Source organism: Pongo pygmaeus, chromosome 3 (genome assembly GCF_028885625.2).
Source record: "Pongo pygmaeus isolate AG05252 chromosome 3, NHGRI_mPonPyg2-v2.0_pri, whole genome shotgun sequence".
Taxonomy (NCBI): domain Eukaryota; kingdom Metazoa; phylum Chordata; class Mammalia; order Primates; family Hominidae; genus Pongo; species Pongo pygmaeus.
Window position 1 is genome coordinate 118750356 of NC_072376.2, and position 25419 is coordinate 118775774.

At 38.2% G+C, this 25419-nt stretch overlaps 1 protein-coding gene across 3 annotated transcripts in view; it reads right to left on the reverse strand.

Moving 5' to 3' along the window:
• Nucleotides 1–1352: 1352 nt before the first annotated feature.
• The window catches only part of TBCK (TBC1 domain containing kinase), a 266911-nt gene continuing 242844 nt past the window's right edge, over nt 1353–25419 (reverse strand). For all 3 annotated transcript variants that reach the window (XM_054484087.2, XM_054484088.2, XM_063663960.1), the window contains one exon: nt 1353–1942. In XM_054484087.2, coding sequence (XP_054340062.1) covers nt 1832–1942 — 111 coding nt within the window. In that variant the 3' untranslated portion in view covers nt 1353–1831. The remainder of the gene's footprint in view (nt 1943–25419) is intronic.

Consider the following 25419-nt stretch of genomic DNA (forward strand, 5'->3'; position numbering starts at 1 on the left):
TCCACCTCAGATCATCAGGCATTAGATCCCCATAAGGAGCAGGCAACATAGATCCCTCATGGGAGCAGTTAACAATAGGGTTTGCACTTCTATGAGAATCTAATGCTGCCACTGATCTGACAGGACACAGAGCTCAAGCGGTGATGCTCACTTGCCTAGGCAGTCTTAACATTGGAGTGGAATAAAAGTTATAGATGAACACTTTTTAGTTAAAACAAAATTGAACATAATTAAAGGACATGCTATATTTCATATATATGAGGCATTTTTTTTCAGATTTCTGAAATGGGAATGTATCTTTTTTTTTTTTTTTTTTTGAGACAGAGTCTCACCCTGTTGCCCAGGCTGGGGTACAGTGGCCCTATCTCAGCTCACTGCAACCTCTGCCTCTCAGGTTCAAGTGATTCTCCTGCCTCAGCCTCCTGAGTAGCTGGGACCGCAGACGTGTGCCACTATGACCAGCTAATTTTTATATTTTTAGTGGAGACAGAGTTTCCCCATGTTGGCCAGGCTAGTCTCAAACTTCTGACCTCGGCCTCCCAGGGAATGTGTCTTTTCATTGACAAAGTGTCACAATTCATTTGGCTTCATTTTTTTTCTTTGTGGTGCCTAAAATTGTGAGATGTCTTAGATTTAATGAAATATAATACTCATTTTAAAAACAATGTGGCAGAGGCAGAGGTTGTTAGCTGTACCTCAATATGTACTCTCTTCTTCCCACACAGTAATAAGAATTTTTTTAGCTGGGGAAATGATCAACCACCCAAAGACTCTATTTCCAGTTTTCCTTAAAGCTAGGTGTGGCCATGCACCCAAGGTCTGGCCAATGATATGTAAGCAGAGGTAGTGTGTGCAACTTCTGGTTTATGACCTTAAAGGGGAGTATGCTTCGCTTCTTTTCCTTTCTTTTCTTCTGTCTTTCCTCCCTCCTTCTTTCGTTCCTTCTTTTCTCTTCATCCCCTCCCTCCTTCCCTCATTCTCTTCCTTCTAGATAGCAGATGTGATGATAGAGGCTGAGGAGCCATTTTCATCCATGAGATGGATGCCACATACTGAGGTTGGTAAAGCAATGAGAGAAGGTAATGAGTTCTTAATGATCAGGAAACCAGTATACTAGCCCTGGACTGACTGTACAGACTTTCATGTGATAAACAAACTAGAAAATTTGTTTAAGCCATTTGTCTTTGCTACAGGAACTGACCAAATATTCTATCAAATATGAATGGTTTCTAAATTTCATTTTTCTGGGAGTAAGTATTACCACTTTCTGCAATGGGATAAACTCCACTTCCTCTACACACACACACACACACACACACACACACACACACACACCCCTTGTTTGGGTGAAATGAGTTACTAAATGTAGCATTTATTTATAAGGAAAGCATTGTGAATAGTTTCTCAATTTTCATTATGGAAAGATGAGGATTTCAGCCCACATTCAGTGTATGTTTCTAAATAATACAATCAACAGGACTGTCTGTTCAGTACAATGGAGGACAGCTTTTTCAGGGCAACTGGGATTTCTTGATAATGCTAAATCTGTCTTGTCAGCTGAATTTCTTGGGCTTTATGTGGCAGTGTGGTAAAAATATATGATCAGATTTCACTGTTAAGAAAATTCTTTCAGCAATACACGTAGAGTCAAGTTTCTTGCATGGATAGCTGAACATGTGGGTTATGAGATTTTAAAAAATGTCTCGTGACAAACTTTATGGAAATGCAACAATCTGGACATCTAGTTTTGTCTGAGAGTGGCGTGGATATGAAGAACTGTGCTGTTGGTGCTGATGCAACACTGAGTTTTGGCAGTCACACTCTTGGTTCTTCATATTTGAGGAGATGGGATGGTGAGGAGGCCTGTTGGCTTTATTTTATTAATGCCACCATCTAGAATACAGATTCTTGGATATTTCATCTTCACAAGGTGAGCTGCAAACTGGAAAAAAAAAAGGCAAAATTTTTAGAGGATATACAGAAGATATCTCCAACCTCATGTTTTTTCTCAGAATTTGAAAGACAAAATTAATTTAATGTTATGATTGCTGCCACCACTGTATGATAAGTTGTCAACTTGGTTATTAATATAAATTAAATCACTCTTTTATATGCTGACAATTTCTTTATCTTATGGAATAAATGTCTCTTTAGTTCTCTTTTATGATTTTTTTGAATATGTGATAAATATACATGGTAAACAATTCAAATTCAGTAGTAAAGGGTATACAATGAGAAGTAAACTCATTCCACTTCTGTTCCAGTCCTCCCTCTCCAGAGGTCATTAATGTTACTATTTTTAGGTATTCTTCCAGTAATAGTCAAAACAAGCTCAAATGTACATTGAAAAAATTTTGATATTATGGTCCACTTCAATGTCCCACAGAGGGCCCATAAACCAGTTGTAACATGTTTTTGGAGCGATCACAACTAACATTTTGAGTCCACAAACCTGGAATGAATTTGAAGGACAGATCCAGGAAGCCTTCTAGATGTCTAGCACAAGAGGACTTTGTAAAAGTTATCAAGACATATGACTTAGCTCAAATCTACCTATTCAGGATCATCGATTGCCTTTCCTCATTCTTTGCACTTTATGATAAAGCATCCCTGAACTGCGTATCAATCCCAATATAGCATACTGCTTTATGTTCAGACCTTTTCTTGGGCAGATTGTCCAATGTTGGGCACATGCTCCATTTCCCACCAATTCCTGTCCCCTCTTTAGCTCCTCCTCAATAGTAACCCCCACACATAACCTCAAACCTGCCTAACTTCTATTCATTTTCCTGCTCAGGCACTTCCTTCTCTAGGAGCTAAGTTGCCATTAGGGTCCCTGCTTCTCAGCCCCCGAAGTTTCTTGTATGAATCTCAATCTTTGGCCTTACCTCATTTATTTAAATTATCCATTTAAGAGCTTCCTTCTATTTTGTTTTCTTCTTGGTACCTGGCAGATGGTAGGGGCTCAATATATGTTTGCTGGATTGAACTAAACTATGCCAAATGACCATAAAACCTAGGGCAAAATTATGAAGTAAAGAAGTTTTTCTTTGGCTCTTTGGCTATTTTATCTCTATTTCTTCTCTTTGGTAGTGTCCTATTCTTCCTCACTGAGTATTTGTGTCCTCAAGTTCTTTTCAATTACTGTCTCTACTAAAACCTGATCTTAGATCCTTCAATAAAAATGACTAACCTGCTCACAGTGCTATTGCTTCCTTGGGCTATTTGAAGCTTAATACTTAGTAATATCTCAAGGCAGCAATCTAAACTTTAGGGTTCAAAAGAATGGGCTGAGTGGTTTGGCCAGGACAAGTTCAAGGCCTCACTCCCAGAGATTCTGCTTTATTGATCTGGGGCTCAGGGATAGGTATTTTTAAATAAGCACCTGTAGATGATTCTAAAGCAGGTGGCCCATGGACAATTTTTTGAATAATACTGTCTTAAGTCAAAAGGATAAAGGTCTCGGTCAGTAGGTGGAATAAATAATGCTGGACTGGGATCTTAGCAATCTCCAAAACAACTCACATAAATGGGTCTTAGTACTGCTGACCCTACTTATCTTCTCTGTGATTCTCTGCAGTGGCTCCACAGAGATTCAAACGGCTGTTCATATTTCACATCCTATCCTCTCTTAGAGCTAACAGATGGGAATCCTTCATAGTAACTAATGTTGAAGAGAAACAGTGCTCCTGTATTTCAAAAGGTGTCAAGTGAGCCGGTGTGAGCTGGTCTTCATCCTGTTCTTACTTCTCTTTGAAGCCCAGTCCTTAAGAAAGAAAGCACCAGATTCATCTGCCCGAGTCATGTGCAGGCAGCACAGTCCCTGGTACCATATGATTACTGAAACATCTTGGCTGCATTCTCCTACATGCACAATTCAATTACCATTTAGGCCAGAATTCTAAGATAAACATAACATTACTGAAAAAGCCTTGTGGATAAGCAGTCTTAACTTTCAGTTCTTTCAAAACACTGTGGAAATCAGAAAATGAGTAAGGAAGGACTGTACATGCAACTAATCTCCCTTAAACTATGCTGTAGAGCTGGAAAGAGTTCTGTTATTGTAAGGAAGTCCCTAACAACTAGGCTGCTACTGAGCTGGAAAATGGTAAAGACAAAGCAGGCAGAACAGAGCACTTTGCAACAATCAGGTTGCTGCTGTGTGGGAGGTCTAAGAAGAAGAGTAGAAATGGAGTGCAAGGAGATAGCAAATGTTTAGATGCCTTGAAATGTTTAGATGCAGGCTGTGTTTAAGAAAAAGAGCAACTGTTGAGTTTTCACATAAGATTATGAGTTCTGCTCCTCCGATGCTTTGCTGTGTTTTCAATTATCCATGTTAAATACTGGCCCCTGGCAGTGAAACCATGACTGCATCTTTTCTACTGCTATGGAAAAATTTCTTTGCTCAGTTATTTGGTCATTCATTTATCAAACATTTCACTGAGCACCTACTAAGTAGGTACCAGGCACTGTTCCAGTTTTTGGAGTGCTTAGAGTTCAGTGGGGGAGATAGTAATAGACAATTAATATGAAGTAGTATGGGTAGCATAAAAGCAGAAGTTTAGGGATCTTAGCAGTCCAGAGATGATAAGCCGAGTTTCTGAATTTAACAGCGGCTGGGGAGCTGGTTTCTTTCTTCTTTCCTTCTATTTCTCTTTCATTATTGACTCTTAAAGGGAATGAGAATCCAGATGTGATGGTCACAGTTGCTATACTTATCAGACAATATTCTTTGTGGCTATAGCTTGACAGGTTAGGGAGGAAAGAAAAGGCTGTGAATGTGCTGGGGTAGATTTCCACAGTGTGAAATAAGTCACATCATACATGGAGAAGATATACAGTGCGACAGGGGAGAACCAGGCATCTAGGGTATAGGGTTTCTTCCATCTTTCATTTTTCATCTGGCAGGGCTTTTGACTGCATACTCCACCCAGAAATTACAAATCTACACTTACTGAGCAACATCCTTGGTGGAAGTGGCAGGATATCATACTGAACCAGTGGTTATAAAGTCAGCAGAATCATCTGGTTGCTTTTACTAAACAGCAATAACCAGGTTTGTTGCAGACTAATAATAAGTAGAGTTTCTTGGGACAGGTCTCTGACATCAGTTGTTTTTAAAAGGTTCCCCCTTTCCCAGGTGATTCTATTGTGTAACTAGCATTGAGTCATTTAATTAGATAATAGGATTCATTTGCAGGTCAGGTTTGTCTGGGACCTCAAACTGTAATTCCTATAGGTATATGTGGAGAGCAAGTCACTTTGCACTAGAAGAGGCTGCTGTGTTTGTAGGGCTGAAATTTGTGAGAGGTGAACTTTATCAGACATAGTAGAATTTAATGTGAAACAGATTATTACAGATAAAAAGGGAGATTTCATAATGATAAAAAATTCACTTTGCTGAAAAGATATGACAATTCTAAATCTGTGAGCATTCAATAACTAAGACTCAGAATATAAAAATGTGATAGCACTGAATGGCAAAACAGACAAATCCACCATGATGGTAGGTGAAATAACAACCAGAAAAAAAATGGTAAGATGCAATATTTGAACAATGCAATTAACAAATCTACTTAAGGGACAGATACAGAACACTAATACCCAATGCCTTCAGAATAAAATTCTTTTTGAGTACACGTGAAACATTTCCAAAATTGACCAATTCAAAAAAGCAACTCTCAGATTTTTAAAGGATTGAAATTATTCAGATTATGTTCTTTGATGACAGTAAATATTATGCTGGAAATCAGTAACAAAAGGGTGACTAGAAAAATCTCTAACTCTTTCTAAATTAAGCAATATGCCTCTAAACATTACAGGTCAAAGAATTCACAATGAAAATTAGAAAATATTCTCACTGATTAATTATGAAAATAACATAAAAACTCATGGGTTGCCACTAAGGCCCACTATAGGGCTACATCCCATGTAGAGAGAATGGGGGTCTTCAAATTGCACAACTAGCTGAGATCTATATAGCAACATCCCACGTGAGGGGGCCAGATATGATATCTCCTGGCACAGGATCTGGGGACTTCCAGACCTCATTTTTGTGGACAGTACTCCATGTGGGGAGGGCAAAGCTTTTGTATTTTCACAATTCCTCTGGTTTTTAGGATCTGGTACTGGAATTCATTTCCAGGATGTGGTTAGGCACACCTTAATACAGCAGTGTCTGAATGTGGAAGGTTCTTGTGGGTGCCACTCTATCTTGTTTTCTCTCTTTATCTTGCATCTGAACTTGGATTAAGAGACTGGCATGTTTGCCCAGAGAAAGTTAAGTTGTGCAGTAGCAGGAGAATAAGTGAAGAAAAGGGATTTTTAAGCAGCCACAGAGTAGTGTGGGTGAACTAAGGCCGAAAAATTAAAAGCTGATGATAGGTAGGATTCATGAGGTATGTAGAACAGAATCATGTCTCTCATTGGGCCCTCTAGGACACAGGTTTGGGAAGAACTCACGGTAGCAGCAGGAAACCAAGAAAGCTTTGGGGTTCTGGAAGATTTAGGGAGGAACACATGGAAGGACAATTAGGTTACCTGATATGAGTTTGAAGTTGATACTGGAGACTGGACAATTGGCATGGACTAACTAAGACCCTGACAAAGCTCAAACAGATAAGTCTTTTCTCTCTTCTGTTTTATCTGGCCATTCCTTTCCCTCCAAATAATCCTACATTTGGGGTATGAAAATTTTACTTTCGGTTGAGCATGGTATTGAATAAAGAAACTGGCAATTATCCTATAATAAGCAGCTGTAGTAATTTGCTTTTCTTCATCTTATGGATGTGAGGCAGATACTATTAGTCTTATGCCTCCTCTTGACCCTCTGGAATGCTGAGAATATGGCACATATTCAATATTTCTGGCACTGTGTGACTATGGCTAGGCTGATGCTTTACACAAATTAGGTGCATATTTCTAAGAGCTTGGCTAGACAAGGCAGATAAGCATATATGAGATGAAAAACAGAATATGGGGTGATTTCTCAATCTAGAGTACAGTGTGGTCTTGGAATAAATATAAGTGAAGTGCTGTCTTGTTCCAATTATTTAAGAAATTTCTGAGCTCATTAATAAAGTTCTTAATCAGTAGAACTGCCCATCTCAGTGATCTCAATGAGAAACATAAGAGCTATGGCAAGGATTAGTGGGAAAGAGGTGGGAATGATTTATCTAATACTCCACTGATTTCTTCCCTTGATTATATAATCAAATATAATTTTGAATGTCACTTGTTGTTTCAATCCTTATTGTGTTCCCCTATACTGAGATAAATATTTTGTGTCCTGCTAGTTTTCTGTATTCAGATCTTTTTAACTCATTGAAGTTAATTTTCTTAATAGCATTATATAAGGTATAAAACTGGTTTTCATAGTAATAATATCTAGTAACAATTAGGCAGTGGTTGCTGTATTTTCTAATTTCACTCACAGAAATAAAACCAGCAGCAGAGCAAAGCCAAGAAGGTGAATGCACAGGTCAGTAATCATTTTATACCCTACCATAGGCACTTGTGACAAGGAAGAAGAACAGGTAATTCCAGCATATTAGTGTGTTATATATGAGAAAATGCTAACTATGTATTTTTAAAAAGTGGGAGAGTCTAGACGAATAGTCATTACATGGTCCAGCTTTCTCATCCATGTTTATTTTATAAATAACTACTCCAATGTTATCTGGGATATTTTGAACCCATACTAATAGTATTCTTTAGTATTGTCCACAAAAAGGGTTCTAATAAACTTTTAACCAAGTTGTTTCTAATTTTCTTGGAACCAATCTTTGAGGTTAGGAAATTTGATAGTGTAAGGATTTTTATCTTAAAAAATATTTTTATAGTTTGTGTTACATAAGGAGATATTATAAATATCTAGAGTGTGCTAACACAATGTATTTTCATGTTTTAATTTCCTGTTACCCAAAGTTGCTATCTCTATTTCATATCTTCCCATTCTTTCTCTGTACGTTTTTATTTTAAAAAAAGTCAAAAAATATATAAATATAGACAAGAAAGGTATAATGAGCTGTTAGGTCCCCAAAACTCAGCTTCAACAATTGTAACTTGTAGCCAAATTGTATCATTTATTCCTTCCATGGCCTCTTCCCACCTTTGTACTGTTTCGATGCAAACCCAGATATTTTATCATTTCCTACACAAACATGTATCACTGAAATAACAGGATTTAAAAAATATATACCCATAGTACTATCACACCTAGAAAAAAGGCCCAATAATATTCTTCCTGTAAAATATAATCAAATATTCAGCAAGTGTTCAAATTTCGAATTAGCTCATAACTCATAAATGTCCTCTCTCTCTCTTCCCCTCCCTCTCTTTGTCTGTCCATCTGTTCATCCATAATTAAATTTGTTGAGTCAGGATCCAAACAAGGGCCATGCATTGTGACTGACGGACATCTTTTAAGGCTCTTTTAATCTAATGGTTTGTCCTATCTCTTTTCATTTCTTTGCAAGAAGCCTATTCTCTCTCAAATTCTCCCCAAACTTTTGTCTCTACCACTCCCCCGAAATACTCTTATTAAGACTGGCAGTAATCTCCACATTGTCAAATCCAACTTTTAAAACTCATTCTGAATGTGACTTGGCCTATCAGCATCACATGACACATTTGATCATGCCCTCCTTTCTTCAAAACTTTGTTCCATTAGCCTTCAGTACACCACTCTCTCCTGGTTCTACTACTTCACTAGCTGTGCCTCTCATCTCCCTTGGTGGGTTTTTCTTATCTTTTTGACTTTGTGCCCCATTGCTTAGTCCTCTGACCTCTTCTCTATCTACATTCCTCCCCTAAATGATTTCATTTAGTCCCACAGGTTTAAGTCCTATCTATACACTGATGACTGTAAATTTGTCTTTACTATCTTCCCTGGAATTTAAACTCATGAATCTGCTTCCTCAACATCTATTAGACACTTTGATATCTAGTAGGCTTCACAAACTTAACAGTTTCAAAGGGGAACACTTGATTCCTACCCTCCTCTACCCAATCCTGCCCTGAAGTCTTCCTTATCTCAGGAAATGGCAATTTCAGTCTTTTAGTTATCTAACTAATAAACCTGGATATGTTTCTTTTTTTTCTTTACCAATGTATCCTGTAACTGTCAAAACATATTCAGAATCTGATCACTTCTCACTGCTGTACTAATATTGTACTAGCTCAAGTGATGGTTATTTCTTACCTAGATTATTGTAACAACCTATCAACTGGTCTCCCCTGCCTCCACTCTTTCCGCTATGGTCTAATGCTCACACAACGTGAGTGATCCTTTTAAAATATAAGTCAGACGTTTCACATAACCTGTCACAAAGCATTTTAGTGGCCTGTAGCTTTATTCAGAATACATTCCTAAGTCTTTTCCATAGTGTACGAGGTCCTACATGATCTGCAAATCTGCAAACAATTCCCCAACTCCCCAACTCCCCATCATCAACCTCTCTAATCTCATTTCCCAGTCTAAACCACCATCATCTCTTACTTAGATTACTGCAAGAACTTCTTGAATGACTGCTTCTATCCTTGCCCAGTATAATCTTTCTCTACATGCAATCATCAAAAGAATGATTCTCTTAAAATATGAGTTGGATGATATGACACCCTTTGTTCCACATCTTCTATTGGCTTTCCATCTCAGAATAAGAGCTCCACTAATCACTCTATAAAGAAAAGAAGCCATCAGCACTCTTTTTCCTCGTGTTAACCTTATTTGATCATTTATAACCACTTTATATATATATCTCTAAACTATATATATGTATGTATGTTTATTGATGGTCTCTCCCAAATATTGTAAGTTCCATGAGAGTAGGAACTTAATTTTATTTGTTACTGTTTCTCCAATGCCTAGAACAGTGACTGCTAGTACACAGTATTTGCTCTAATATATGTTGAATAACTGATTCATTCATTCAACAAATACTTTCTGAGCATTTACTGTGTGTCAGGCACTATGCTACGGACTGGTTAAGCTGTTTTACTTAAAGTGGAGGAGGCAGAAAGGATTTTAGAGCAAAATAGTAAGGAATCTGACTGGCTCTTGTAAGAGTCAAATGCTAGTTGCTTTTATCTTTTACTAATAGAGTCTTCACCCAACTCTTGTATGAGTTGAACAGGCAAGATGATTTTTTAAAATGGTATCTTTTAAAAGACATCTACACAAAAATATATTTATACAAAAATTTTGATGAAGTTTATAAATATAGAAATAATAAATGCTTGTGACATATGTTACTATATGTAACATATCATCTATATCTACCCATGATAGACAATATCCTCACTTCATTTCCACAGTTAAGGAAGAGAAGTAGACAGAAGAGTTTAGAGAGGATGCAGTGAAAGTTTTACTTTCTACTCTCAGGCTCCATGCTATCATAATCAGATTCTCCGTATCTTTCTACCTTTGTCTGCAGCCAAAATTGCTCTGTTCAAAGAAGCCCCGTGTTTTCTTAGTTCCTTTTTTCTCAATGAGTTTGGCAATTTTTAGTGGATCACTCAATAGAAGTGTGAAAAAAAAAAGATAAATGGATATCTTCATGAACAATTATAAATTTTCCTCTCCTATTTTACTTTCATATGTAATTCTAACAAAATCTCGTAAGGATTAAAGGAAAGAAAGATAATTTAAAATTTTCAAATTGTAAGTTTTAAATAGAAATTTCAAGACAAATAAATATTTTTCCTATGGTGCATAACATCTTAGCATGAGTGTAAGTCAATGCAACTTCATAGTTTGGTTTGTTGAAAGTTCAATTATATATATACATATATACACACACACACACACACACACACACATAATTTTTTTTCTTCTCACATGTCAAAATGGTCTTTTCCTTTCCTTTCTCTTCTACTTCCCTTTGATCTCATTTTCTTTGTTAATTTCTTCTACCAAACACTTGCACTTATGCAATTTTTTTCTTATTTATAAGCTAATTTATAATGGAGACAATGAATTTTTATGGTTTCTTGAAACAAATACAAGTTATTAATATATCTTTTAAGGATCTTTTCAACAATCTGTGAAACAAATACAAGTTATTAATATATATTTTAAGGGTCTTTTCAACAATCTCTTATTGAGACTATCACCTAGAATTTGTCTTTCTTTCTAGAATAATTCATTTATAAGCTTTTAAAGGTAATTATGGAAATTATGGAAAATTATACCATAATTATGGTAATTATGGAAAATGAAACCCTACACCTTTTTTTCATGTTCTGTAGAATACTGTTTATTACGTAAGTGGGAGGATTCAATACACATCTAGTATAAGTCTTCTTTGAATTCTAGTCTGAATCTCCAAATGCTCAGCTGATTATTTTTCCAGTGATGTAACATTAGCACTTCAAATTCAATATGTCCAAAATTAATCACATTCTTTCCAAACCTACGTTATTCTTCTCTTCTCTATCTCTGGTAACAGTATCAGCAACCTCCCCAAACACCCAACCTGGAGACTTTAAGGTCTTTTTTTAATTTTTTTGTTTGTTTTTGTAGAAACAAGGTCTCGCTTTGTTGCCCAGACTGGTATCGAACTCCTGGGATCAAGTGATCCTTCCTCCTTAGCCTCCCATAGTGCTAGGATTACAGGTGTGAGCCACCACACCCAGCCAAGGTCTTATATCTGTCTCTAAGTATCTCTCTCTCTCTTTATATATAAATATAGATAGATAGATGTAGATAGATATACACATATATTTTAAACCTCCTTTGTCTCCACATTTAATTAGTTACAAAGCTGTGTCAATTTAGGACTTGTCTTGCATCCATTCCTTTTTTTTTTTTTTCATTCTTCTTCTACTTCATTTTAGAGCCCAATTATTGTTGGATTAGTTCCTAAGTGGTCCTAATGCTTCTAGGTTTTCCTCACCCAGTTCTCTGCTGACTGGTGGTAACATTATGGAAGGTTCTCAGAAAATCCTGAGACTTCAGTCAGTATCATACAGAGATTTCTTCCTTACTAGGGTTATTGTCCTTAAGCAAAGTAAGTCAAGATCCATGGATCCCTTCCAAGAAATAGTTTGCTTACCATAGTTAGTAAAGACAATGTGTACTATTTAAAATTTCTTTTTGGAAGTAACATTTTGATAATAGTTAAGTCTAACATCCCTTTGCATTTCAAGAAAGACAAATTCATTACACACATACTTGCTTACTCCTAATACAAATACATACATTAACTTATATTTACATGAAAGGTTAACAAGAAGAGAAGATTGTCCTTTAGTGTTACAAAGAAAGTAAGGAAAGAAAGTGACCAGGTGCCTTGAATCACACAGTAACAGCAGTGGATTATTTCCCCAGTCTCATTTTGAGAGTCACAGAGCTTTGGCTATGAGTCTCAGGCAAACCCTTCTATTGTCTCTTCCTCACAGCCTTGTGAGCTTTGTTCACTCTGAGGACTACCAACTATTTAGATAATGAGAGACTGAAAGCTTGAGAGAGAGGGTCAATGTACAGGTAAGAATCTAGCATTGAGATAGACTGGGAATATTAGGGATAATCTCTGTTCCTTGGTGTTTTAAAATTTGTTTAATTGGGATCAAGGGCAAAAGAAAGGGAAGACGCTGAAATTTTGGCAAACCTGAATACAAATAAAAAAGTTATTTTCCAAATGACTTTCCAGAATACAGCTGATAGTGTCTTCCTTTTCTAAAAACCTTTAATAGCTCCCGACTGCTAAAATGAAAACTCTTTAACATAGCACTCAAGGTCCTCTATCATAATCAGATTCTCCACATCTTTCCAGCTTTATCAGCAGCCAAACTGCTCTTCAAAGAAGCCCTGTGCTTTCCAACGCTACTGTGCTGTTTCCTTGGCCTGAAATACTCCCTCCTGTGGCCCTCCCCACCACTTTGTATTACTGAAATCCTACCCATAGTTGAAGGTCTAGGTCTATTATCACCCTCTCCATAAAGCTTTCAGAATTCCTCACTTACTTAGATGAAATTTCTTCCTTCTCAGTAATTTCCAGAACTTTAATTATAAATCTCATATAGCACATGTCACAACGTTGCATTCTGCCTTCAATTTTAATCATTTGTATACATGACTAATCTTCCTAAAAAGACTGGAAGTCTTATGGGAGCAAGGGACTGTATCTTTTTCATTTTTCTTGCCTCACAATAGTTTCCATTTGTAGGCATTCAATGTTTATTGTCCTGAATTAAACGAGTACTTGACAATAGTATTTTTTCTTTTGCCTTCCTCTTTAGGGCAACTTGTGCAAAGGTGTAGTCTACTGCAAACTATTATTTTCACGTGTTTGTTCATTAACTTCATCAATCTGGCTATCAAATATTTATTGTGTGCTTTCTATTTGAAAGGCACCATGCTAGGGGCTGGGGATACAACAATGAATGCAATATAGTCCCTCTCCTCAATGAGCTAGATGGGGATATGAATAAGTAAACAGGTGATTACAATACCATTTGATAAATGCTACCTACAGCCATCATTTATGGTTGTTCAAATTGCGCCTTGCACAAGAAAGCCTGAAAAAGGGGGTAAGTGGAGCATGAAAAGTTGCCCATCCTTTCCTTTCTAAGCTTTGTGCCCTCACATGGTGCTGTATTTCCCTCAAGGAAGCATGAGATTTAACTAATGCATAAATAAAGTTGCTCTCTATAAGTAAACTAAGTAAAAGATTTTCTATGAGGATTTAAGAGTGGTACTTAGTTCCAGACTTGAGTTGTTAAGGAAGACTTCCATGAAGAAATGCTATATAAACAGCATTTCAAAACAAATGGGAGTTACCTAGGTGAACAGAAGTGGGAAGAATGCTCCAAATGAGGAGAAAAACAAAAAGAACATAAGGAACTACAAGTAGGTAATTATGGCTGAAACCTAAGAGGGTGAGGGAGCAGCGGCCAGGAAGGACCTTGGAACACAGAGCAGAATCCAGATCATGGAGAGCCTTATAAAACATGATTAGGATTCGAACTTCATTTTGAAGGCAATGGAAAGTCATAGATACTTTAGCAACTAGTCATAGGTATTTTGGCAACTATCAAATTTACATTTCAAAAAGCTCAGTCTAGTGTAGGGTGGAACTGAGGGATGGGAAGCTGCAGGCAGGAAGAGTGGGGAGCTGCAGTAAGTCTTTCAATAAGTCAGGCACAAGATATCAGCGACCTGAGTGAAAACAGTTGTGTAGTAAAGATGGAGATAATTTTAGACCTAGTTAACAGAGTAATAAGCCAAATAATAATTTTTCATATAATTTCTTGCCATTAGTCAAGAAGGAGAAAATACTACTTCAAGTAAACAGGCTGGGTGGTTTGGAGGAAAGTGTAGGAACTTTGTAGACAGACAGCCCTGGGTCTGAATCACTACTCTGCCGTTTGTTAGCTGTGGGATCTTGGCCAAGTTTCTTAGCCTTTTTGGCTTTAGTTTTGTTACCTGTTAAATGTGTAATAATAATTCAGTTAAACAGTACACTTAGAGGGTTGTTGGAAAAATTATATATACAGGAACACCTCATTTATTGTGCTTTGCTAATAGTGCATGTCACAAATATTGCATTTTTAACCAATTGAAGGGTTGTGGCAATCTGGTGTCAAGCAAGTCTATTGGTAACATTTTTACAATAGCATATGCTCACTTCGTACCTCTAAGTTCCATTTTAGTAATTATTGCAATATTTGAAACTTTTTCATTATTATTATATCTGTTATGATGATCTGTGATAAGTGATCCCATATGCTGCTATTGTAATTACTTTGGGGGACATGAGCCATACCTACATAAGATGGCAAACTTAGTGAATAAATGTTGTATGTGTTTTGACTACTCCACTGAATAGCCATTTCTCTGTTTCTCTCCTTCTCCTTAAGCCTCCCTATTTCCTGAGACACAAAAATATTAAAATTAGGCCAATTAATAACCTCAAAATGGCCTTTGGTGTTCAAATGAAAGGAAGAGTCACATAACTTTCACTTTAAATAAAAAATCTAGAAATGATTAAGATTAGTGAGGAAGGCATGTTGATAGCCAAGACAGCCTATAAGTTGGGCATTTTGTGCCAAACAGCCAAGTTGTGAACGCAAGGGAAAAATTCTTTCTTTCTTTATTTATTTATTATTATTATACTTTAGGTTTTAGGGTACATGTGTGCGATGTGCAGGTTAGTTACATATGTATACATGTGCCATGCTGGTGCACTGCACCCACCAACTCGTCATCTAGCATTAGGTATATCTCCCAGTGCTATCCCTCCCCCCTCCCTCCACCCCACAACAGTTCCTAAAGTGTGATGTTCCCCTTCCTGTGACCATGTGTTCTCATTGTTCAATTCCCATCTATGAGTGAGAATATGCGGTGTTTGGTTTTTTGTTCTTGCGATAGTTTACTGAGAATGATGATTTCCAATTTCACCCATGTCCCTACAAAGGTCATGAACTCATCATTTTTTATGGCTGCGTAGTATTCCATAGTGTATATGTGCCACATTTTCTTAATCCAGTCTATCATTGTTGGACATTTGGGTTGGTTCCAAGTCTTTGCTATTGTGAATAATGCCGCAATAAACATACGTGTGCATGTGTCTTTATAGCAGCATAGTTTATAGTCCTTTGGGTATATACCCAGTAATGGGATGGCTGGGTCAAATAGAATTTCTAGTTCTAGATCCCCGAGGAATCGCCACACTGACTTCCACAAGGGTTGAACTAGTTTACAGTCCCACCAACAGTGTAAAAGTGTTCCTATTTCTCCACATCCTCTCCAGCACCTGTTGTTTCCTGACTTTTTAATGATTGCCATTCTAACTGGTGTGAGATGGTATCTCATGGTGGTTTTGATTTGCATTTCTCTGATGGCCAGTGATGGTGAGCATTTTTAATGTGTTTTTTGGCTGCATAAATGTCTTCTTTTGAGAAGTGTCTGTTCATGTCCTTTGCCCATTTTTTGATGGGGTTGTTTGTTTTTTTCTTGTAAATTTGTTTGAGTTCATTGTAGATTCTGGATATTAGCCCTTTGTCAGATGAGTGGGTTGCGAAAATTTTCTCCCATTTTGTAGGTTGCCTGTTGACTCTGATGGTAGTTTCTTTTGCTGTGCAGAAGCTCTTTAGTTTAATTAGATCCCATTTGTCAATTTTGGCTTTTGTTGCCATTGCTTTTGGTGTTTTAGACATGAAGTCCTTGCCCATGCCTATGCCCTGAATGGTAATGCCTAGGTTTTCTTCTAGGGTTTTTATGGTTTTAGGTCTAACGTTTAAGTCTTTAATCCATCTTGAATTGATTTTTGTATAAGGTGTAAGGAAGGGATCCAGTTTCAGCTTTCTACATATGGCTAGCCAGTTTTCCCAGCACCATTTATTAAATAGGGAATCCTTTCCCCATTGCTTGTTTTTCTCAGATTTGTCAAAGATCAGATAGTTGTAGATATGCGGCATTATTTCTGAGGGCTCTGTTCTGTTCCATTGATCTATATCTCTGTTTTGGTACCAGTACCATGCTGTTTTGGTTACTGTAGCCTTGTAGTATAGTTTAAAGTCAGGTAGTGTGATGCCTCCAGCTTTGTTCTTTTGGCTTAGGATTAACTTGGTGATGCGGGCTCTTTTTTGGTTCCATACGAACTTTAAAGTAGTTTTTTCCAATTCTGTGAAGAAAGTCATTGGTAGCTTGATGGGGATGGCACTGAATCTCTAAATTACCTTGGGCAGTATGGCCATTTTCACGATATTGATTCTTCCTACCCATGAGCATGGAATGTTCTTCCATTTGTTTGTATCCTCTTTTATTTCCTTGAGCAGTGGTTTGTAGTTCTCCTTGAAGAGGTCCTTCACATCCCTTGTAAGTTGGATTCCTAGGTATTTTATTCTCTTTGAAGCAATTGTGAATGGGAGTTCACTCACGATTTGGCTCTCTGTTTGTCTGTTATTGGTGTATAAGAATGCTTGTGATTTTTGTACATTGATTTTGTATCCTGAGACTTTGCTGAAGTTGCTTATCAGCTTAAGGAGATTTTGGGCTGAGACAATGGGGTTTTCTAGATATACCATCATGTCATCTGCAAACAGGGACAATTTGACTTCCTCTTTTCCTAATTAAATACCCATTATTTCCTTCTCCTGCCTAATTGCCCTGGCCAGAACTTCCAACACTATGTTGAATAGAAGTGGTGAGAGAGGGCATCCCTGTCTTGTGCCAGTTTTCAAAGGGAATGCTTCCAGTTTTTGCCCATTCAGTATGATATTGGCTGTGGGTTTGTCATAGATAGCTCTTATTATTTTGAGATACGTCCCATCAATACCTAATTTATTGAGAGTTTTTAGCATGAAGGGTTGTTGAATTTTGTCAAAGGCCTTTTCTGCATCTATTGAGATAATCATGTGGTTTTTGTCTTTGGTTCTGTTTATATGATGGGTTACATTTATTGATTTGCGTATATTGAACCAGCCTTGCATCCCAGGGATGAAGCCCACTTGATCATGGTGGATAAGCTTTTTGATGTGCTGCTGGATTCGGTTTGCCAGTATTTTATTGAGGATTTTTGCATCAATGTTCATCAAGGATATTGGTCTAAAATTCTCTTTTTTGGTTGTGTCTCTTCCCGGCTTTGGTATCAGGATGATGCTGGCCTCATAAAATGAGTTAGGGAGGATTCCCTCTTTTTCTATTGATTGGAATAGTTTCAGAAGGAATGGTACCAGTTCCTCCTTGTACCTCTGGTAGAATTCGGCTGTGAATCCATCTGGTCCTGGACTCTTTTTGGTTGGTAAGCTATTGATTATTGCCACAATTTCAGCTGCTGTTATTGGTCTATTCAGAGATTCAACTTCTTCCTGGTTTAGTCTTGGGAGGGTGTATGTGTTGAGGAAATTATCCATTTCTTCTAGATTTTCTAGTTTATTTGAATAGAGATGTTTGTAGTATCCTCTGATGGTAGTTTGTATTTCTGTGGGATCGGTGGTGATATCCCCTTTATCATTTTTTATTGCATCTATTTGATTCTTCTCTCTTTTTTTCTTTACTAATGTTGCTAGCGGTCTACCAATTTTCTTGATCCTTTCAAAAAACCAGCTCCTGGATTCATTAATTTTTTGAAGGGTTTTTTGTGTCTCTATTTCCTTCAGTTCTGCTCTGATTTTAGTTATTTCTTGCCTTCTGCTAGCTTTTGAATGTGTTTGCTCTTGCTTTTCTAGTTCTTTTAATTGTGATGTTAGGGTGTCAATTTTGGATCTTTCCTGCTTTCTCTTGTGGGCATTTAGTGCTATAAATTTCCCTCTACACACTGCTTTGAATGCATCCCAGAGATTCTGGTATGTTGTGTCTTGGTTCTCGTTGGTTTCAAAGAACATCTTTATTTCTGCCTTCATTTCGTTATGTACCCAGTAGTCATTCAGGAGCAGGTTGTCCAGTTTCCATGTAGTTGAGCAGTTTTGAGTGAGATTCTTAATCCTGAGTTCTAGCTTGATTGCACTGTGATCTGAGAGATAGTTTGTTATAATTTCTGTTCTTTTACATTCACTGAGGCGAGCTTTACTTCCAAGTATGTGGTCAATTTTGGAATAGGTGTGGTGTGGTGCTGAAAAAAATGTATATTCTGTTGATTTGGGGTGGAGAGTTCTGTAGATGTCTATTAGGTCTGCTTGGTGCAGAGCTGAGTTCAATTCCTGGGTATCCTTGTTGACTTTCTGTCTCATTGATCTGTCTAATGTTGACAGTGGGGTGTTAAAGTCTCCCATTATTAATGTGTGGGAGTCTAAGTCTCTTTGTAGGTCACTCAGGACTTGCTTTATGAATCTGGGTGCTCCTGTATTGGGTGCATATATATTTAGGAGAGTTAGCTCTTCTTGTTGAATTGATCCCTTTGCCATTATGTAATGGCCTTCTTTGTCTCTTTTGATCTTTGTTGGTTTAAAGTCCGTTTCGTCAGAGACTAGGATTGCAACCCCTGCCTTTTTTTGTTTTCCATTTGCTTGGTAGATCTTCCTCCATCCTTTTATTTTGAGCCTGTGTATGTCTCTGCATATGAGATGGGTTTCCTGAATACAGCACACTGATGGGTCTTGAGTCTTTATCCAATTTGCCAGTCTGTGTCTTTTAATTGGAGCATTTAGTCCATTTACATTTAAAGTTAATATTGTTATGTGTGAATTTGATCCTGTCATTATGATGTTAGCTGGTTATTTTGCTCGTTAGTTGATGCAGTCTCTTCCTAGTCTCGATGGTCTTTACATTTTGGCATGATTTTGCAGCGGCTGGTACCGGTTGTGCCTTTCCATGTTTAGCGCTTCCTTCAGGAGCTCTTTTAGGGCAGGCCTGGTGGTGACAAAATCTCTCAGCATTTGCTTGTCTGTAAAGGATTTTATTTCTCCTTCACTTATGAAGCTTAGTTTGGCTGGATATGAAATTCTGGGTTGAAAATTCTTTTCTTTAAGAATGTTGAATATTGGCCCCCACTCTCTTCTGGCTTGTAGGGTTTCTGCCGAGAGATCCGCTGTTAGTCTGATGGGCTTCCCTTTGAGGGTAACCCGACCTTTCTCTCTGGCTGCCCTTAACATTTTTTCCTTCATTTCAACTTTGGTGAATCTGACAATTATGTGTCTTGGAGTTGCTCTTCTCGAGGAGTATCTTTGTGGCGTTCTCTGTATTTCCTGAATCTGAATGTTGGTCTGCCTTGCTAGATTGGGGAAGTTTTCCTGGATAATATCCTGCAGAGTGTTTTCCTACTTGGTTCCATTCTCTCCGTCACTTTCAGGTACACCAGTCAGATGTAGATTTGGTCTTTCCACATAGTCCCACATTTCTTGGAGGCTTTGCTCATTTTTTATTCTTTTTTCTCTAAACTTCCCTTCTCGCTTCATTTCATTCATTTCATCTTCCATTGCTGATACCCTTTCTTCCATTTGATCACATCGGCTCCTGAGGCTTCTGCATTCTTCACATAGTTCTCGAGCCTTGGTTTTCAGCTCCATCAGCTCTTTTAAGCACTTCTCTGTATTGGTTATTCTAGTTATACATTCTTCTAAATTTTTTTCAAAGTTTTCAACTTCTTTGCCTTTGGTTTGAATATCCTCCCGTAGCTCGGAGTAATTTGATCGTCTGAAGCCTTCTTCTCTCAGCTCGTGAAAGTCATTCTCCATCCAGCTTTGTTCCGTTGCTGGTGAGGAACTGCGTTCCTTTGGAGGAGGAGAGGCACTCTGCTTTTTAGAGTTTCCAGTTTTTCTGCTCTGTTTTTTCGCCATCTTTGTGGTTTTATCTACTTTTGGTGTTTGATGATGGTGACGTACAGATGGGTTTTTGGTGTGGATGTTCTTTCTGTTTGTTAGTTTTCCTTCTAACAGACAGGACCCTCAGCTGCAGGTCTGTTGGAGTACCCGGTCGGCCGTGTGAGGTGTCAGTCTGCCCCTGCTGGGGGGTGCCTCCCAGTTAGGCTGCTCGGGGGTTGGGGTCAGGGACCCACTTGAGGAGGCAGTCTGCCCGTTCACAGATCTCCAGCTGCGTGCTGGGAGAACCACTGCTCTCCTCAAAGCTGTCAGACAGGGACATTTAAGTCTGCAGAGGTTACTGCTGTCTTTTTGTTTGTCTGTGCCCTGCCCCCAGAGGTGGAGCCTACAGAGGCAGGCAGGCAGGCCTCCTTGAGCTGTGGTGGGCTCCACCCAGTTTGAGCTTCCAGGCTGCTTTGTTTACCTAAGCGAGCCTGGGCAATGGTAGGCGCCCCTCCCCCAGCCTGGCTGCAGCCTTGCTGTTTGATCTCAGACTGCTGTGCTAGCAATCAGCGAGACTCCGTGGGCATAGGACCCTCTGAGCCAGGTGTGGGCTATAATCTCCTGGTGAACCGTTTCCTAAGCCCGTTGGAAAAGCACAGTATTCGGGTGGGAGTGGCCCGATTTTCCAGATGCCATCTGTCACCCCTGGAAAGGGAACTCCCTGACCCCTTGCGCTTCCTGAGTGAGGCAATGCCTCGCCCCTACTTCGGCTGGGGCACGGTGCGCTCACCCACTGACCTGCGCCCACTGTCTGGCACTCCCTAGTGAGATGAACCCGGTACCTCAGATGGAAATGCAGAAATCACTTGTCTTCTGCATCGCTCACGCTGGGAGCTGTAGACCGGAGCTGTCCCTATTTGGCCATCTTGGCTCCTCCCCCCTGGAAAAATTCTTAAATGAAATTAAAGTTGCTACTCCAGTGAACACACAAACGATAAGAAAGCAAAACAGCCTTCTTACTGATAAGGGAAAGTTTTTGTGGTCTGGATAGGAGATCAAACCAGCCACACCATTCTCTTAATCATCATCTGCAGAGCCAGGCCTTAGCTCTCCAATTCTGTGAAGGCTGTGAGAGATGAGGAAGCTGCAGAAGAAAAGTTGGAAGCTAGCAGAGGTTGGTTCATGAGGTTAAGAAAAGAAGCTGTCTCCATAACTAAAAGTGTAAGGTGAAGCAAACAGGTACTAATGGAGAAACTGCAGTTATGCAGAATATCTAGCTAAGATTGCTGATGACACTAAACAGATTTTCAATGTAAATGAAGCAGCCTTTGACTGGAAGAAGATGCCATCTAGGGCTTTCATAACTAGAGATAAGAGATCAATGCCTGGCTACAAGGCTTCAAAGGATAGGCTGACTCTCCTGTTAGGGGCTAATGTAGACGGTGACTTTCAGTTGAAGCTAATACTCACTGACCATTCCAAAATCCTAGGGCCCTTAAGAATTATGCTGAATCTACTCTGCCTGTGTTCTATAAATGGAACAACAAAGTCCGGATGACAGCACACCTGTTTGCAGCATGGTCACTGAATATTTTAAGTTCTTTGTTTTGACCTACTGCTCAGAAAAAAAGATTCCTTTCAAAATATTATTGCTCATTGACAATGCACCTGGTCACCCAAGGTTCTCATGGAGAACATACAAGGAGATGAATGTTGTCTTCATGCATTCTAACAGATTTTGCAATCCATGGATGAAGGAGTCATTTCAACCTTCAGGTCTTATTCTTTAAGAAATACATTTTGTAAGGCTGTAGCTGCTATAGATAGTGACTCCTCTGATGGATCTGGGCAAAATAAATTGAAATCCTCTGGAAATAATCCACCATTCTAGATGCCTTTCAAAACATCTGTGACTCTTGGGAGGTCACAATATCAACAAGAAATGGAGTTTGGAAGAAGTTGATTCCAACCCTCATGGATGACTTTGAGGAGTTCAAGACTTCAGTGGAGGTAGAAATTGCAGATGTGGTGGAAATAGTAAAAGAACTAGAATTAGAAGCGAGCCTGAGATGTAGCTGAATTGCTGCAATCTCATGATAAAACTTGGATGGATGAGGAGTTGCTTCTTATGAATGTGCAAAAAAAGTGTTTTCTTGAGATGGAATCTACTCCTGGTGAAGATGCTGTGTCATTTTTGACAACAAAGCATTTATTATATAAATTTATTTGATAAAGCAACAGCAGGATTGGAGAGTATTGACTTCATTTGGAAAGAAGTTCTTCTGTGAGTAAAATGCTGTTAAATAGCACTGCATTCTACAGAGAAATCTTTCATGAAGGGTCAATTGATATGGCAAACTTCACTGTTGTCTTATTTTAAGAAATTGCCACAGCCACCTCAATCTTTAGCCACCATTGCCCTTTAGCAACCTTTAGCAACCATCAGTCAGTAGCTATCAACATGGAGGCGAGACCTTGCACCAGTGAAAAGATTATGATTTACAGAAGGCTTGGGTGATTGTTAGCATACTTTTTTTTAGCAATAAAGCATTTTTTGATTATGTACTTAATTTAGATATAATGCTGTTGCATACCTACTAGACTACAGTATAGTGTAAACATAACTTTTATATGTAATGGGAGACAAAAAAATTGTGTGATGCATTTTATTGCCATATTCGCCTCATTGGATTGGTCTGGAACTGAATTTGCAGTATCTTTGAGGTGTGCCTGTGTTTCTGTGTGTGTGTGTGTGTGTGTGTGTGTGTGTGTATATATGCCTGATTCATAGGTAGATTCTTATTACGAGATGGTTTCCTTCTTTCCTCTCTTCTTCCATTATCCTTTCCTTAATTACTCCTTTTATAGGAGAGAAATTTACAACACTTTGCAAATGCATAGATTCAAATGTAAAATGCAAACTTCTCCCCAAATGGAATGTGAGATAGGGCTTTATGGTGTTCATGGTGAACTCTTTATGATGGAGCAGTGATTTTTACCAGTGACTCCTAATGTGCTGGGTCACAAACCTTTTGGCAATCAGATAAAGACTATGAATATTGTGTCTCAAAAAATGGCATTTATGTGGAACACTTTACATATAATTTCAATTAGTTCAAAAACCTCCTGAAATTCATGATGAACTCTGGGTTAAAAAGTTTTCTTTTATACTATGTTTTAATTTTTAAAATTATGTTAGTGACTTAGTGTTTGTGAATATGGCAATTAGGATCTTCCTATAGATTTATAGATTAGTGTTTAATAATAGCTTCTACTTTTAAACAAGTCCTTCCAGAAATGGCTATGTGGAAATTTTTTTGAAAAGCGAACTATGATAGAAAAGTTTGCTTGAAAACAATTCTTATTCTTAAAAACATACCCTGGCTCATGTGAGAGGACAAGGCTCTTCTGATAAAATTACATCATCATCTAATACCATTTTGTATCAGGAGCCCTAATAAGTCTTGTGTTACATTTTCTTTTGATCTGTGACATTTGGGAACTGAATTTCAGCAACAAGCATTTATCAGCTTCTGTTTACACTAGACAACTGAGACTAGTAAACCCACACTGTGTCCAAGCCACTGGTCATATTACATAAAGTACACTATACTCTGAAAAGAATGTATACAATAAAAACTGAGATTCAAAACACAGTTAGGACTGTGATGGATCACAGCCAAGTTCCAACCTCTGTGGGTCAAATGGGAGGGCAACTATGGTTAGTTTCTTATTTAGCCACAGACATTCCTGTGGTAAGGAGTAATTAAATGGTGGGCTGTGGAGTACAGGGTGGGTATGTAGAATAACACATATTGAGACAAGATAACTTTCATCCTGTGTCAGGTCACAGATGTGAGTGCCAAAGATCACAAGATTCAGATGATGACTTTGCAGTTTTTCCTGGAAATTGGAAAAAAGCTTGCTCTCTCTTTTTAAAAACTGCTTATATTTTACTACATAATATTTCTAGTAAACATGTTAAAAAACCAAGAAAACCAATGTCTGGATTAGGTGTATTAAGGCCCTCTTCACTACTACTTTGCTTTTTACTACACAAAACTTATGAAAAGCTATGAGAATAAGGACTCAACAGGAATTTTTAGTTCATGAGTCTTTCGAAGTAATCTTTTATCACTTAACAAATCAGAGTTATGTAGAAAACTTTCCACTGTTACTCCCAACTTTTATATGATGTCCAGCATGTTCAAGTTGCATTAATATATAAACTATTTTCTTATAATCTGATATAAACCTACAGACTAAAACATTTGCTGACGAGCAAGGCAAGAAAAATGTCAGGAAGAAAGCCAAGTTTAGCTATAGCCAGTGCTTATAGGCATAACAAGATCAAGAAAGAATTCCTTGCATACTTGAAGCTGATAAAGGATATTCACTTCTCATTCTTTATCTAAATGCTTAAAATATAAAGAGGTCTAATAAATTTTAGAACAGGTAAAAAGACCCATGACAGGTTTAGAAGTTCTAGAAGTATCATATTAATCTGAAGAACTAGATAGATACTATCTGGAGCTAGAGAAGTTTAATACAGGGACAACACATATGCTGAATTGGTTTACAGTGTCTTAGGAAGTTATTTTGACCCTTTTGAACACATAATTGTAGAAGGATAATCTCGGGTGCCTGAGACCAAAGGCTAGAGGAAGAGCTTGAGCAAAGAGGGGAAGGAGACAGGGCTAAAGAGAGAAGGGTGCCACGGTCTGAATGTTTGTGTCTTCCCCAAATTCATGTTAAAATCTTAACCCCAAGGTAATGATATTAGGAGGGAGGGCCTTTGGGGGTGATGAGGTCATGAAGGGAGACCCTTCATGAATAGAATTAGTACCTTATAAAATGGACCTGAGAGAGCTTCCTTGCCCCTTCTTCCACATGAGGACACAGCATAAAGATGGCCATATATGAACTATGAAGTGGGCTCTTACCAGAGCCTTTATCTTAGACTTAGTCTCCAGAACTGTGAGAAATAAATTTCTATTGTTATAAGCCACTCAGTCTTTGGTATTTCGTTCTCATAGCCTAAATGAACAAAGAGATGAGCAAAAGGTAAAGGCTACCAATGATCACCACAATACCTTAAAACTTGGTTTAGCTTGGTTAAGGAATCCAGGAAGTAATGGGGGCGGGGAGAGGGGGGAAAAGCCTCACACTACCACAACACAAATTAACTTCCAACCTATCATCTACAGATCAAATATACTAGGCCTACGGGGGAGTGTA